This window comes from Pristis pectinata, chromosome 34, assembly GCF_009764475.1.
Source record: "Pristis pectinata isolate sPriPec2 chromosome 34, sPriPec2.1.pri, whole genome shotgun sequence".
NCBI classification, from domain to species: Eukaryota; Metazoa; Chordata; class Chondrichthyes; order Rhinopristiformes; family Pristidae; genus Pristis; species Pristis pectinata.
Genome location: NC_067438.1, coordinates 3,534,769 through 3,546,547, shown reverse-complemented (window position 1 = coordinate 3,546,547; position 11,779 = coordinate 3,534,769). Strand labels below are relative to the sequence as shown.

General features: G+C 45.7%; 1 protein-coding gene across 1 annotated transcript; it reads left to right on the top strand.

Moving 5' to 3' along the window:
* Positions 1-577: 577 nt before the first annotated feature.
* LOC127586013 (nuclear factor 7, ovary-like) lies at positions 578-8,227 on the top strand. The gene is made up of 6 exons (XM_052043783.1): positions 578-988; positions 1,071-1,166; positions 1,253-1,486; positions 3,736-3,758; positions 3,864-3,976; positions 7,514-8,227. Exons 1-6 carry the CDS (start codon positions 578-580, stop codon positions 8,041-8,043), a joined length of 1,407 nt encoding a protein of 468 aa, XP_051899743.1. The 3' UTR covers positions 8,044-8,227.
* The last annotated feature ends 3,552 nt before the right edge of the window (positions 8,228-11,779 follow it).

The window sequence follows — 11,779 nt, the reverse complement described above, 5'->3', positions numbered from 1 at the left end:
AATCGGGAGCAACAAACAATCTGCTGGAGCAACTCAATGAGTCAGGCAGCATCTGTAGAGAGAAATTCACAGCCAAAGTTGCGGGTCGAGACCCTTCACCTTGGCAGTTAGTTTGTTGCTACCAGTCTCCGTGTTCTGGCTTTTCATCAACTGAGCCGCCACAGCCCTCCTCCGAGAAGAGCTGCAAAGTTTTAGTACCCTCCGAGTGAAGAAATCGTTTTGCAGTCTCAGTCCTGAATGGTCAGTCTTTTTGACTGATACAGTGACTTCTCTGGTTCTCACCCGTGCATTAACCCTGTTCTGCTTCATCTGTCTAATGAGATCCCAATATCCCAGGAACCAATCTGGATAATCTCTTCCTGCTTCATTTCACGTTTGGTTAATATTTATTATTCCACCCCCTATCCGAGATTAGATGCAATTTGCCAAGATAAATTCACGCCGTTGTAAAGTGATCGTGTTTGGTGCTCATTCTCTCAGTATTACAGCGTGTACAGAGGGCAATCGCGGCAGTGAAGGAGTTTAGAAGCTCTCCGGAAGTGAAAGGGTTGTGAATCAGGAAGTGCTGGGAGTTAACATGGCTTCGAAAGGCCAGGACGAGAGTTGGATCGAGGAGGTAATTTGTCCCATCTGCCTGGATTTCTTCACCGATCCGGTGTCCCCGGAGTGCGGACACAACTTCTGCCGCTCCTGCATCACACGGTGCTGGGAAAGGGAAGCGAGAAACTCCTGCCCGGAATGTAGAGAGGAGTTTCAGGATATAATCCTCAGAGTGAATCGGGCCTTAGTGAGACTGGCAGAGAAAGCTCGAAATTTAAACCTGAACCCAAAAGAGAAGGAAAGTAAACTTCACTGCGAGGAACATCAGGAAGAACTGAAGCTGTTTTGTGAAACTGACAAGAAACTGATCTGTGTGATTTGCAGAGATGCGCGGGAACACAGAGAGCACCGCTTCCTGCCCATTAAAGAAGCTTTGAAAACATACAAGGTAAAATGGAGTTCAGTCACTTGAATACTCTGCCACATTTTTATTCTTTAACTCTTTGTTTCGATGTTTTTTCATACTCCAGGATCAGGCGAAATATTCCCTGAAAACACTTACACAAAAGATACTCAAAATTCTAGAAGTGGAGAAGCAACAAAAAGTGAAGATATCTGAGGTTAAGGTAAAGTCACATTGCTGAGTTTCTAGGATCTCGGTTGGTTATTTCATTTATGGCACTGCGTTATAATGTTTGCGTTTTATTTCTAGGGTCAGTCACGCTGTCTCCAGTCCCACATCTCATCTGTCTTTGCTGAGATGCACAGGAGACTATCTGAGAAAGAACAACTTTTGATCAGAGATCTCAGGAAACAAGAGGAAAAGATTGTAGATAAAATGGAGAGAAATCTTCGAGAAATTCAGGAAAATTTGAATTCCATTCAGGAGGAACTCTCGTTGTTGCAGGAACAGATGGAGCAAAAAGATGGATTTGTATTTCTGAAGGTGAGGGATTATATTTCAGTTTAGTTGAGTAAAAGTGGGCACAGCTATTCTATTAAGGGTGAGCGTGCAGAAATATTTTACTCATTTTTCTGCTGTGGGAAGCTCTAACAAGGCCCTTTATTGCCCTTGTTTTGAGTGGCTGGTTGGGCCATTTCAAAGAGCAGATATGAATCAACGACTGAGGATCACAGTCAGCAAATGATCAAAACACATCAGGTTTGATTTTCCCCCAAACATTTGCTGTATTTATCTGTTTTACAGTAAATACAATTGGGGCATATAATAATATTCATTCACTGCACCATGATCTGCATCCATTGCCTTATAATATCAATGCCACCAGATTTCTTTCCCCAAAGGATGTGATTTTACAACAGGCTGGCAATTTTGAGGACAAGTCGTGTAGGACTGGAGTCTCCCCTCCCTTTGTTGTTTAGAACGTGTCAGTAATATAATATTTGCCAGCTGTCTAAAAGTCCTGATCAGGATCTTTTTAAAAAATGAGAACAAATGCCTTTTATATGGGGTTGAAAGATTACAATAATCTTAATGTAACCGTTCCCATTTCTCTGCCTCTTCTCGCTACGAACTAAGCCCTATTTATACTTGTGACTAACCAGGGGTCAACCCACCAATGATCGGATGAGACACAACTCACAGTGAGTGAGCAGTTCACCTCCCTAGTTCCAGTCTTTGTCCCACTGGTCCAGCTGCTGACATCTGCTGGTGACTGACCAGTTCACCATTCCAGAGTGGCACAGCTCGATGCCTCCCTGCTCCAGCAAATCCTCCAATTCAATCTTTACTTCCAGAGCTGTCTGTGTGGAGCTTGCACATTCTCCCTGTGATCCTGTGGGTTTCTGCCATGTCCTCCAGTTTCCTTCCTCATCCCAAATACATGCAGATTGGTAGGTTAATTGGCCACTGTAAATTGCCTCTCATGTAGCTGAGTGGTAGAATCTGGGTGGAGATGATGGGAATGTGGGAGAATTAAATGGGATGGGACTAGTCTAAAAATGCATTTGACTCTGTGGGTCTAAGGACCCGTTCCCACACTGCCTTTCTCAATGACTCCATGACATGAACTCTGTGACTAATGTAACTCTGCCCTAAAAGCAGTAATCCTGAACTGACAATAGCCTCTGTCCTGACTGCAGTTACTCTGTGGCTGAGAGGTCCCAATTTTAAGGTAAACTCCCACTGCCACAGCCTGTAGAAACAGTAGAATTCCTTTCGATCCAACAGTCTTTCACACTCCTCCTTTCCTTGCTGACGTGAGCAAACAGTATTTCAGCCCCTTTTCCATCTGGGACCTGTTTCAACTGATTGATACAATATCACTACTTACAATGGGAGTACATTGCAAGTGAGGAAATAAAAGCTTTTATAGTTCCCAGGACCTCCTTTATACTGTTGAGCCAAGCCAAACTCATACCACGTGTAGACAAAACATTGGGCATGTCTATTCCTGGACAAAATTCAAACATAATGCAGCTCTATTTCACAGCCTTACTGTGCAGGCTGTTTGGATAAGCAAACACCCCAGGTGGCCAACCTTGTCGATCCCCAGTGTCACATTGCTACTCTGTTTCTCACCGCCCATAGCTCCACTCAGAGCCTTGTAAAAGTTTGGTTCTTTCAATGCATGATGCAGAGCTGCTATTTTTCTCAATTTCAACCACAAGCTTGCTTTAACTGCACAATATCTGCTCAGTCTTCCAGCCCTGTTATTGTGGGTACAGTCCAGTTACTATTCCTGCAGGTATTGCTATGTCATCAGATATGCTGGCCTTTCTGAAACCAGATTTATTCAATTCACAGATTTTCTATTCCCCAGCTCTTGCAGTGGGACTTGTACACATCACCAAACCATTAACTCAGATTGCGAGGTTACCATTCTGTAATTTATCCACTCTGCTGCATGTAAACGTCCACATCTGTGCTATCAACTCTATTTATAATTTTGAAGTCTTCTATCAGTACATTAATAAAACTAATATTTCCTCCCTTAAAAATGTATAATCCTGTTAGTTGTATTCTCTAACTTTCAATATCATTCTTGTAAACCTTCCTTACACTTTCTCCTGTCCTTCTGTATCTTTTCTGCAGTATTCCAGTTCTATCTGTGTGTTGCTGGCAGAAAGCATTTGGGACGATCAGCAGCTTACAACAAGTACGGTGTCATTCCTGCTGCCTGGATGTGGCCGGTCTATACACACTTATTCCAGTTCGTGTTTTATTTATTTCAGGGGGAATCCTATCAGAAGAGAAGGTAGGACATGTTCTTTTTTTTGTACTGTGAATCTGCATAACTTTGTAAAAAAAAGTCATGGAGACAGGAATCTTTAGTTTATAGCCAACTGTTTTCTATTTTCAGGATCAGAGATGGCCTGACAGAGACAGCCACAAGTGGGGCCCTGGCTGTGGAAAAATCCATTGATCCTCCATCTTTCACAGCTTTGTGGGAAATACTTGATGACATTCAGCCTGGTAAATATCATGGATTCGTATCTTGCAATATAATTTATTTTACTTAAAACTGTCATATTGAATGTTCATGCATTAATTTGTTAAGGAATGTAAGCCAATCCTAATTGGCATTGATAATTTACTCAGGTACCTATTCCCCCTTCAGTTGAGCAGGTGGAAGTTTAATTCCTTCAAGTATCCAAGATAGTGGATAACCAATAAACCACTGATCTGAATGACCTTCCTTTCCCAGTGATCTCATGGCCACATGATAACGATTGCAATAATATCAAAGTCACTGTATGATCTGTCTGTCCAGCTAATTTTATTCTCACTATGATTTATTGGTTGCTCTCTGTGGAAGCCCCAGTGCATTGCCTTTGGGATGAGAACATCTCTCACAAACTCCCGGAAAGTCCATACCAGATCCCCAAAGATTTTCTCCCAGGTACTCAGAGAGTCTCTGCTGTGTGCCTTTATTTCTTCAACAAGTTTTGACCCTGAATTATAAAAAAGAGTTGAGCCCATTCATATTCATAAATAGTGAGCTCAGTCCAAATTTGGTGCAATGAAAAACCTCTGCATTATTTAAAGAACAGGAATAGACAGCACAGGCTTGCTGAAATGAGAGATTTTTTCAAGTTCTTTCTTGTAAAAATTGTGTTTATTTTATGTTTAATTTACGTTTTTCGTGTGAATGCTGCTTACCTGATGCTGTATGCCTGTGATGCTGCTACAGGTAAGTTTTTCATTGCACCTGTGTGCACATGTACTTGTGCAAATGACAATAAACTGGACTTCAAAGTTGAAATGACAAATTCCCATTAAATTCCTAGAAGACAGGAGTCACATGATCTTCCCACTGATCAATGACACCAAGATTCTTTGGTGACGTCAGAGAGCTGTGACATCTTTGTTTTTTATAAACGGAAACCCATCAATAAGCTTCAGGCAGTTTCAGCAGCTGCTGACGTTCACTAAATTTCTTTCTTTTCTTTTTCAATAGTTTTATTAATTCCAAATAGAAAATACAAAGTACATGAAACAAAAGACACAATGTTACAAAATACATTGCATTGAATCACACTTGAAATCACAATACCTCATATTCATAAACAGAATTGATATCTAATTAATATTAATAAATTGGAATAACTTTATTATATAAAAAAATCTAAACCCACAACCAAAACTGAAGCTGTTTGGTAAGAAAAAGGACAAAAAAAAGCCCTAAAGACATAATAGTATTAGCCAGTATCTGTATTTTCAGCACCAAATCAATGGTTTTATAGTAGTTCAAAAAAGGTCCCCATAATATTTGAAAGTTCTAAATTTCTTCTTGCCTTGGAGTGCAGAAGGCTGAGGGGTGATCTTACAGAGGTGTATAAAATCCAAAGAGGGATAGATAACATGAATGGTGATAGTCTTTTTCTCAGGGTAAGAGACTCTAAAGCTCGAGTGCATAAGTTCAAGGTGAGAGGGGAAGGATTTAAAGGGGACCCGGTCAACTTTTTTTCACACAGAGGGTGGTGGGTTTGTGGAACGTGCTGGCAGAGGAAGTGGTAGAGACAGGTACAATTACAATGCTTAAAAGATATGTGGACAGGTACATGGATAGGAAAGGTTTAGAGGGATGAAAAGCACAATGATGCTGGAGGAAATCAGCAGGCCAGGCAGCATCCGTGGAGAAAAGCAGGCGGTGAAAGTTTCAGGTCAGGGTCCTTCTTCAGGACTGAAGATAGGAAAATGGGAAGTCCAATATATAGGAGGGGAAAGCAGACCAGTGACAGGTGGACAAAAGAGGGGAGCCGGGGTGGGCACAAGGTGGTGATAGGTAGATGCAGGTAAGAGATGGTGATAGGCAGGTGCAGGGGAGAAGGGGAGAGCAGATCCACCAGGGGATGGGTCAAAGGTAAGGAGGGAAAAGAAAAAAGGAGTAGAAAAAAAGAGAGAGGCTGGGAAAGGGAAGAAGAGAAGAAGCAGGGTGGGGGGATTGTGGGGAAGAGGGGTGGGGATTACTCAAAGTGGGAGAATCCAATGTTCATGTCATTTGGCTGCAAGGTTCCAAGACAGAAAATGAGGTGCTGTTCCTCCAGTTTGCACTTGGAATTAATCTGACAGTGGGGGAGGCCGAGGACTGACATAGCAGTGATAGTGTGGGAGGGGGAGTTGAAGTGACTGGCAACTGGGAGATGCAGATCACGGTTACAGACAGAGCACGGGTGTTCTGTGAAATGGTCACCTAGTCTGCCTTTGGTCTCACCAATGTAGAGGAGGCCACACTTGGAGCACCGAATGCAGTAGATGAATTTAAGGGAGGTGCAGTTGAAGCGCTGTCTCATCTGAAAGGACTGTTTGGGTCGCTGGATGGAGGTGATGGAGTTGGTGTAGGGGCAGGTGTTGCACCTATGGTGGGGGCAGTGGAATGTTCCCGGGGTGGGAGTGGGATGGGTGTGGGGGGTGAACTAGGGAGTTGTGGAGAGAGTGGTCCCTGCAAAAGGCAGAAAAGGGTGGGGAGGGGAAGATATTCTTGGTAGTGGGGTCCTGTTGGAGATGGCGGAAGTGGCGGAGAATGATGTGTTGGACATGTAAACTGGTGGGACGAAATGTGAGGACAAGGGGGACCCTATCCCTGTTGGGCCTGGGAGGGATGGGGGTGAGAGCGGAGGTGCGGGAAATGGCAGAGATATGGGTGTGAGCTCTCGACCACAATCGGGGGTGGGGGGGGGGGTGTGAGTGGGAAGCCCCAGTTAGAAAAGAAGTTGGACATCTGCGATGTTCTGGAGTGGAAAGCCTCATCATGGGAGCAGATGAGCTGGAAGCAGAGAAATTGAGAAAAAGGGATAGCGTCCTTGCAAGGGACAGGGTGGGAGGAGCTGTAATCGAGGTAGCTGTGGGCGTCTTTGGATTTGCAGAAGATATTGGTGGATAAGAAATCTCCTGCGATGGAGATGGAAAGATGGAGGTAGGAGAGAGAGGTGGCAGAGGTAGTCCAAGTGAATTGGAGACCGGGTTGAAAATTAGTGACGAGATTTATGAAACTGTCGAGTTCCGCACAAGTACCAGAAGTGGCACCAATGCAGTTGTCGATATAGCGGAGAAAGAGTTGAGGAACGGGGCCACAGTAGGCTGCTGAGTTCCTGCACGGATGCTGCCTGGCCTGCTGAGTTCCTCCAGCATCATCTAGAGTCCAGCATCTGCAGTCCTTTGTTTCTCAAGGTTTAGAGGGAAATGGGCCAAACGCAGGCAACTGGGACTAGCGCAGGGAGGCAACTTGGTCGGCAATGGACGAGTGGGGCGACAGGCTGTGTGACTCCGTGATTCTAATCCAAGGGTCAGTTTATCGTCGACGGCGAAAACCGCCCCAAAAAGACGGCACTCGTCTCAACCGCACGACCACGCAGCTCCACCGTTCCTTCCTGCACTCGGCACCCCTCACCCCTCTCGGCAAGATTGCTGCATGTGGCTTCTCCCCCGGTCTCGGGGCCGCGCTGCCCGATTCTCCCCCCCCCCCCCACCCCATCCCAGGGGACTCTAATTCTCTGCTTCTCCCCCCAGTCTCTGTGACCCTGGATGTGGAAACGGCGTGTCCGGACCTCGAGGTGTCTGAGGATCGGAAGAGTGTAAGATGGACCCGGACCCGGAGGGATCTCCCCGACAGCGGGAGGAGGTTCAAAGTCGGAGAGTCTGTGCTGGGATCGGAGGGATTCACATCGGGGAGACATTACTGGGAGGTGGAGGTGGCGGGGAACCGGGGCTGGAGTCTGGGAGTCGCTGCAGCGTCTGTGACGAGGGAGGGAAGTGTTCACCTCTCACCGGAGATTGGAGTGTGGACCATCGGGCGGTGTGGCGATGAGTTTTATATGAACACCTCCCCCGAATCCCATCTCCCTGCCGGTCACATCCCCGGGAGGGTGGGAGTTTATCTCAGTTACGAGTCCGGGACAGTTTCATTTTACAGCGCGGACACCAAGTCCCATCTCCACACCTTCACTGGGAATAAATTCACGGAGAAACTTTATCCTTTCTTTTGGACGGGGGATGGAAACTGGCTGAGAATCTGCTCCGGTTCCGCTCCGGATCTGTAAACGGGTCGAGTCCCGAGGCCCGCCTCAGGAGCGGGGCTCAAGGTCTGTGGGGCAGAAACCCCGTTGACAACACGTTGGCGCTGAACGGGTCCCATTTTATCCCCAAATTCCGCATTGTAAAACCCCAATGATCCTGGAAATAAAATTAGGAGAATGTATACGTGGGAAGTGAAATAAACAATGAACGAGATTAAGGCGATCGATGCATTAATTTTAACGCGGTAACTGCAAGGGAACAGAAATACTTTTTAATGAAAATAAAGCTATACAGCACGGAAACAGGCCCTTCGGCCCAACTAGTCGATGGCGACCAAGATGCCCATCCAAGCTCGACCCATTTGTCCGCGTTTGTCCCATAACCTTCTGAACATTTCGTATCCACGTCCCTGCATAAAAATATAACGTTTGAAACGATCTCTCTTCCGGCGCGGATTCAGCAGCATGCCCGTTCCGAAGCTTCCCGACTCCCCCGGGTCCTAAAGACGGTAGTTCATGTGGTCCATCCAACAGATGCGGCATAAATTAGATAGGTGTTGGAAAACTGAAAAAAAAACACAAGCACTCAGCATGTCAATCGGCATCTGGGGAAAGAGAAATAAAGTTAACATTTAGTTCCAGGACCCTTCTTCCGATCTAGGGAAAACATGTTGCAGTAGTTTTGCGTTGCAGTGAGGGTTGGGGAGGGAGAGACAAGTCATCTGGAATATCCCTGATGGGGTTCCCTTGGTGATACGTTGTAGTTGAAGTCTTCTGGATGACAGGTAAATGAGGGCTGCTCCTGAGAGAAAGGAAGTGCAAAGGAATATGAAATGACGGCAGTTGGTGTGGGGGGGGGGGGTGGTGGGTGGAAGAGACAGAACATAAAAGCTGGGTCTACGCTGTGAAAGGCAAAGCTGAAAGAAATGTGCAGCAGGTCAGGCTGTCCTAGCAGACAAAGAAAAACTGAGCCAATGTTGTAAATGGATGTCCTGCAGTCGAACCGGCCCGTTTGATACAAACAGGGAAAGCACGTTGCCTGAAATTACAGGCTTGCATATTGATCCCGGAATGCTGCCCCGTGCCCCGATGAGGAGCTGGTCCTCAAACTTACATTGGGCCTCATTATACTCCTGGAGTGTTCGAATATCAGATGTACCATCCGTTCCTCGTGCCTTCGTTGTATCCTCCTCACACAGGCCTGAGCTTTGAAATAAATCCGTGAGATTTTAATTGCAGCAGCATCACAGGCACACGGCATCAGAGACACAATGTTCACAAGAAAAATAAATTAAACATAAATAATCTGAAATTACGCAAGAAAGAACACAATTAGAAAGAAATGAAGTCCACTGCAGTGCAATGGGGCCATGGCGTTGCTATACTGAGGCAGTGATTAGGGATGTGCAGGTTAGTTCAAGAACTGAATGGTTGAAGGGAGTTAACTTTTCCTGAACTCGATGGCGTGGGACTTCTGGCTTCCGTACCTCCTGCCTGATGGGATTTTCGAGAAGATAGCATGGCCCGGATAGTGATCTTATATGTTGCCTCCTTGAGGCAAGTAGATACTACCGATGGTGGGGAGGGATGTGCCAGTGATGTATTGGGCTGAGTCCACTGCTCTCTGCAGCTTCTAACGTTTCTGTGCTTTCGAATTCTTGTACCAGACCATGATGCAACCAGTCCGGATACTTTCTACAACACATCTGTCGAAGTTTGTTAGAGTGTTTGCTGACCTCCTTAACCTTCTAAGAAATTAAAGACACTGGTGCCCCTTCCTTCTGAGCGCGTCAATGTGCAGGGCCCAGGACAGGTCATCCAATATGTTAACGCTCAGGAATATAAAGCCGCCGACTCTTCCCACCGCTGATTCACCTATGTAGAATGGCGCATGATCGCCCTCCTTCCCCTTCCTGAAGTCAACAATCAGTTCTTTAGAGTTACTGACATTGAGCGAGAGGTTGTTGTTGCGGCACCACTCGACCAGGTGACCCATCTCGCTTCCAATTCCACCTTATGGAAACCGCCCCGAATTTCATTCCCATTCAACTTAGGCGAATGGCGTTTCCATATTGAATACTGGTCGGCACCTCCCTAAGCCTCACAAAAACTGGTCACAAACAGATCTCTCTCAGGTTGACAACCGGTGACTTGTGGGAAAGCACAGGGATCAGTCCTTGGGCCCCAGCTTTTCACAATCTGTATGAATAGTTTGGCTGCGGAGACTAAATGTCATGTTTCCAAGATTGTTGACAACTCCTACAAGGTGGAATTGTGAACAGGCAGGTGGTTTCAGGGCAGGTTAGGTAAGGTAGGGCAGTGGGCAGTGACACTGCTAATACAGCATAACCGGAATAAATGTGAAGATTAAAGGACGTATCAGAGCAGCTCAAGATTTTCTAGAGGGGGGATTGTGCACAGCTGTTTCTCCTGATACATGGCAGTACCAACGATATTGTTGCTGATGTGGAGTCATGGCTACAGCGTGACAAGGATGGGAACAGAACATACAGGGGTATATATTTTGTAAGGATAGAAAAATAGAAAAAGACATGGGTGACGCTGTCAGTAGAGGAGGAAATCAATGCAGTGATAAGGGGTGCCATGCCTTCCTGCCAGCCAGCTCATTTGTAGCTTCTGAAGAAGCTGTCTGATGATCAAGTGTTGGGGTCTGCGGCAAGGGAGGAATCTAATCCAGTGTGCCTGCTCTCTGGTACTGAAGGCAGAAGGAAACCAGTTACACTTGTGGGCCCAGTGCAGAACAATGGGGAGCAGGACCTTGTGTTAGAGCCGGGCTGTACAGGAGTGACGTTGGGAATTTTTCTGCAGCTGTGTTACGGACTCAGTGAAAGTCCCTTTAAGATAGAGAGTGTGTGTGTGTGTGTGTGTGTGTGTGTGTGTGTGTGTGTGTGTGTGTGTGTGTGTGTGTGTGTGTGTGGGGCGTGCTTACGTCGATAGAAGATAAAGGACGTAATGACGTTGTTGAAGAAGTTAGAAGGAGAGAGAGAGAGAAGGGAGAGAGACACCAGCCTGCTTGTTTTCTCTATCGATGGATGGGAAACAATAACTGTGTCTGCCACTGAAATCCATGTATGGAAGTTGGAAGTAATCCGGTGGAGTTCACTTTGTTGCTGACCTGTAGAAGGAAACAGATATTTGTGTGTGGACGACCACGGTTCGGATGCTTTTCGGGGTGAGGAAGTCACTACCGAGTAAACACTGAAGTGTCGTTTGGGTTCCATCGTGGAACATTTGGATTTCGTAATTACTCTCTATGTTTTTCTACATCTACGTCTTATCTTCAGACAACGGTGGTTGTTGAAGAAGCCCTTGCTCATGTTTCACCTTATGGCTTGCGGAACTGAACTTTAAGAACCATTCCGGAACTGGGAGTTTTGGACTTTGCCACACACACACACACACACACACACACACACACACACACACACACACACACACACACACACACACACACACACACACACACACACACACACACACACACACACACACACACACGAAGAGTTTAGTTTTGGGGTTAACGTTCAAAGTTTAACATTTTTGAATTCTAACATACTAAGATTTTTACTTTTATTTTACGTATTATCATAAGTAGTGATTAATAAAATAGTTTTTAACACTGAATCATGCTCAGTGTGTTTCTTTTGTTGCTGGTTCGTGACAAGCTGTGTCTCAGTTATCCCTTCCATGTCAGACCACTCACCGTGTAATGTCATCTGCAGGTCATCTGTTTTATTGC

Bases quoted from the DNA above. Each gene is read 5' to 3' on its own strand.
- LOC127586013 (XM_052043783.1), top strand. From the start codon at position 578: ATGGCTTCGAAAGGCCAGGACGAGAGTTGGATCGAGGAGGTAATTTGT. The intron at 989-1,070 runs GTAAAATGGAGT...TTCATACTCCAG, and splicing joins AAGCTTTGAAAACATACAAG to GATCAGGCGAAATATTCCCT. The intron at 1,167-1,252 runs GTAAAGTCACAT...TTTTATTTCTAG, and splicing joins TGAAGATATCTGAGGTTAAG to GGTCAGTCACGCTGTCTCCA.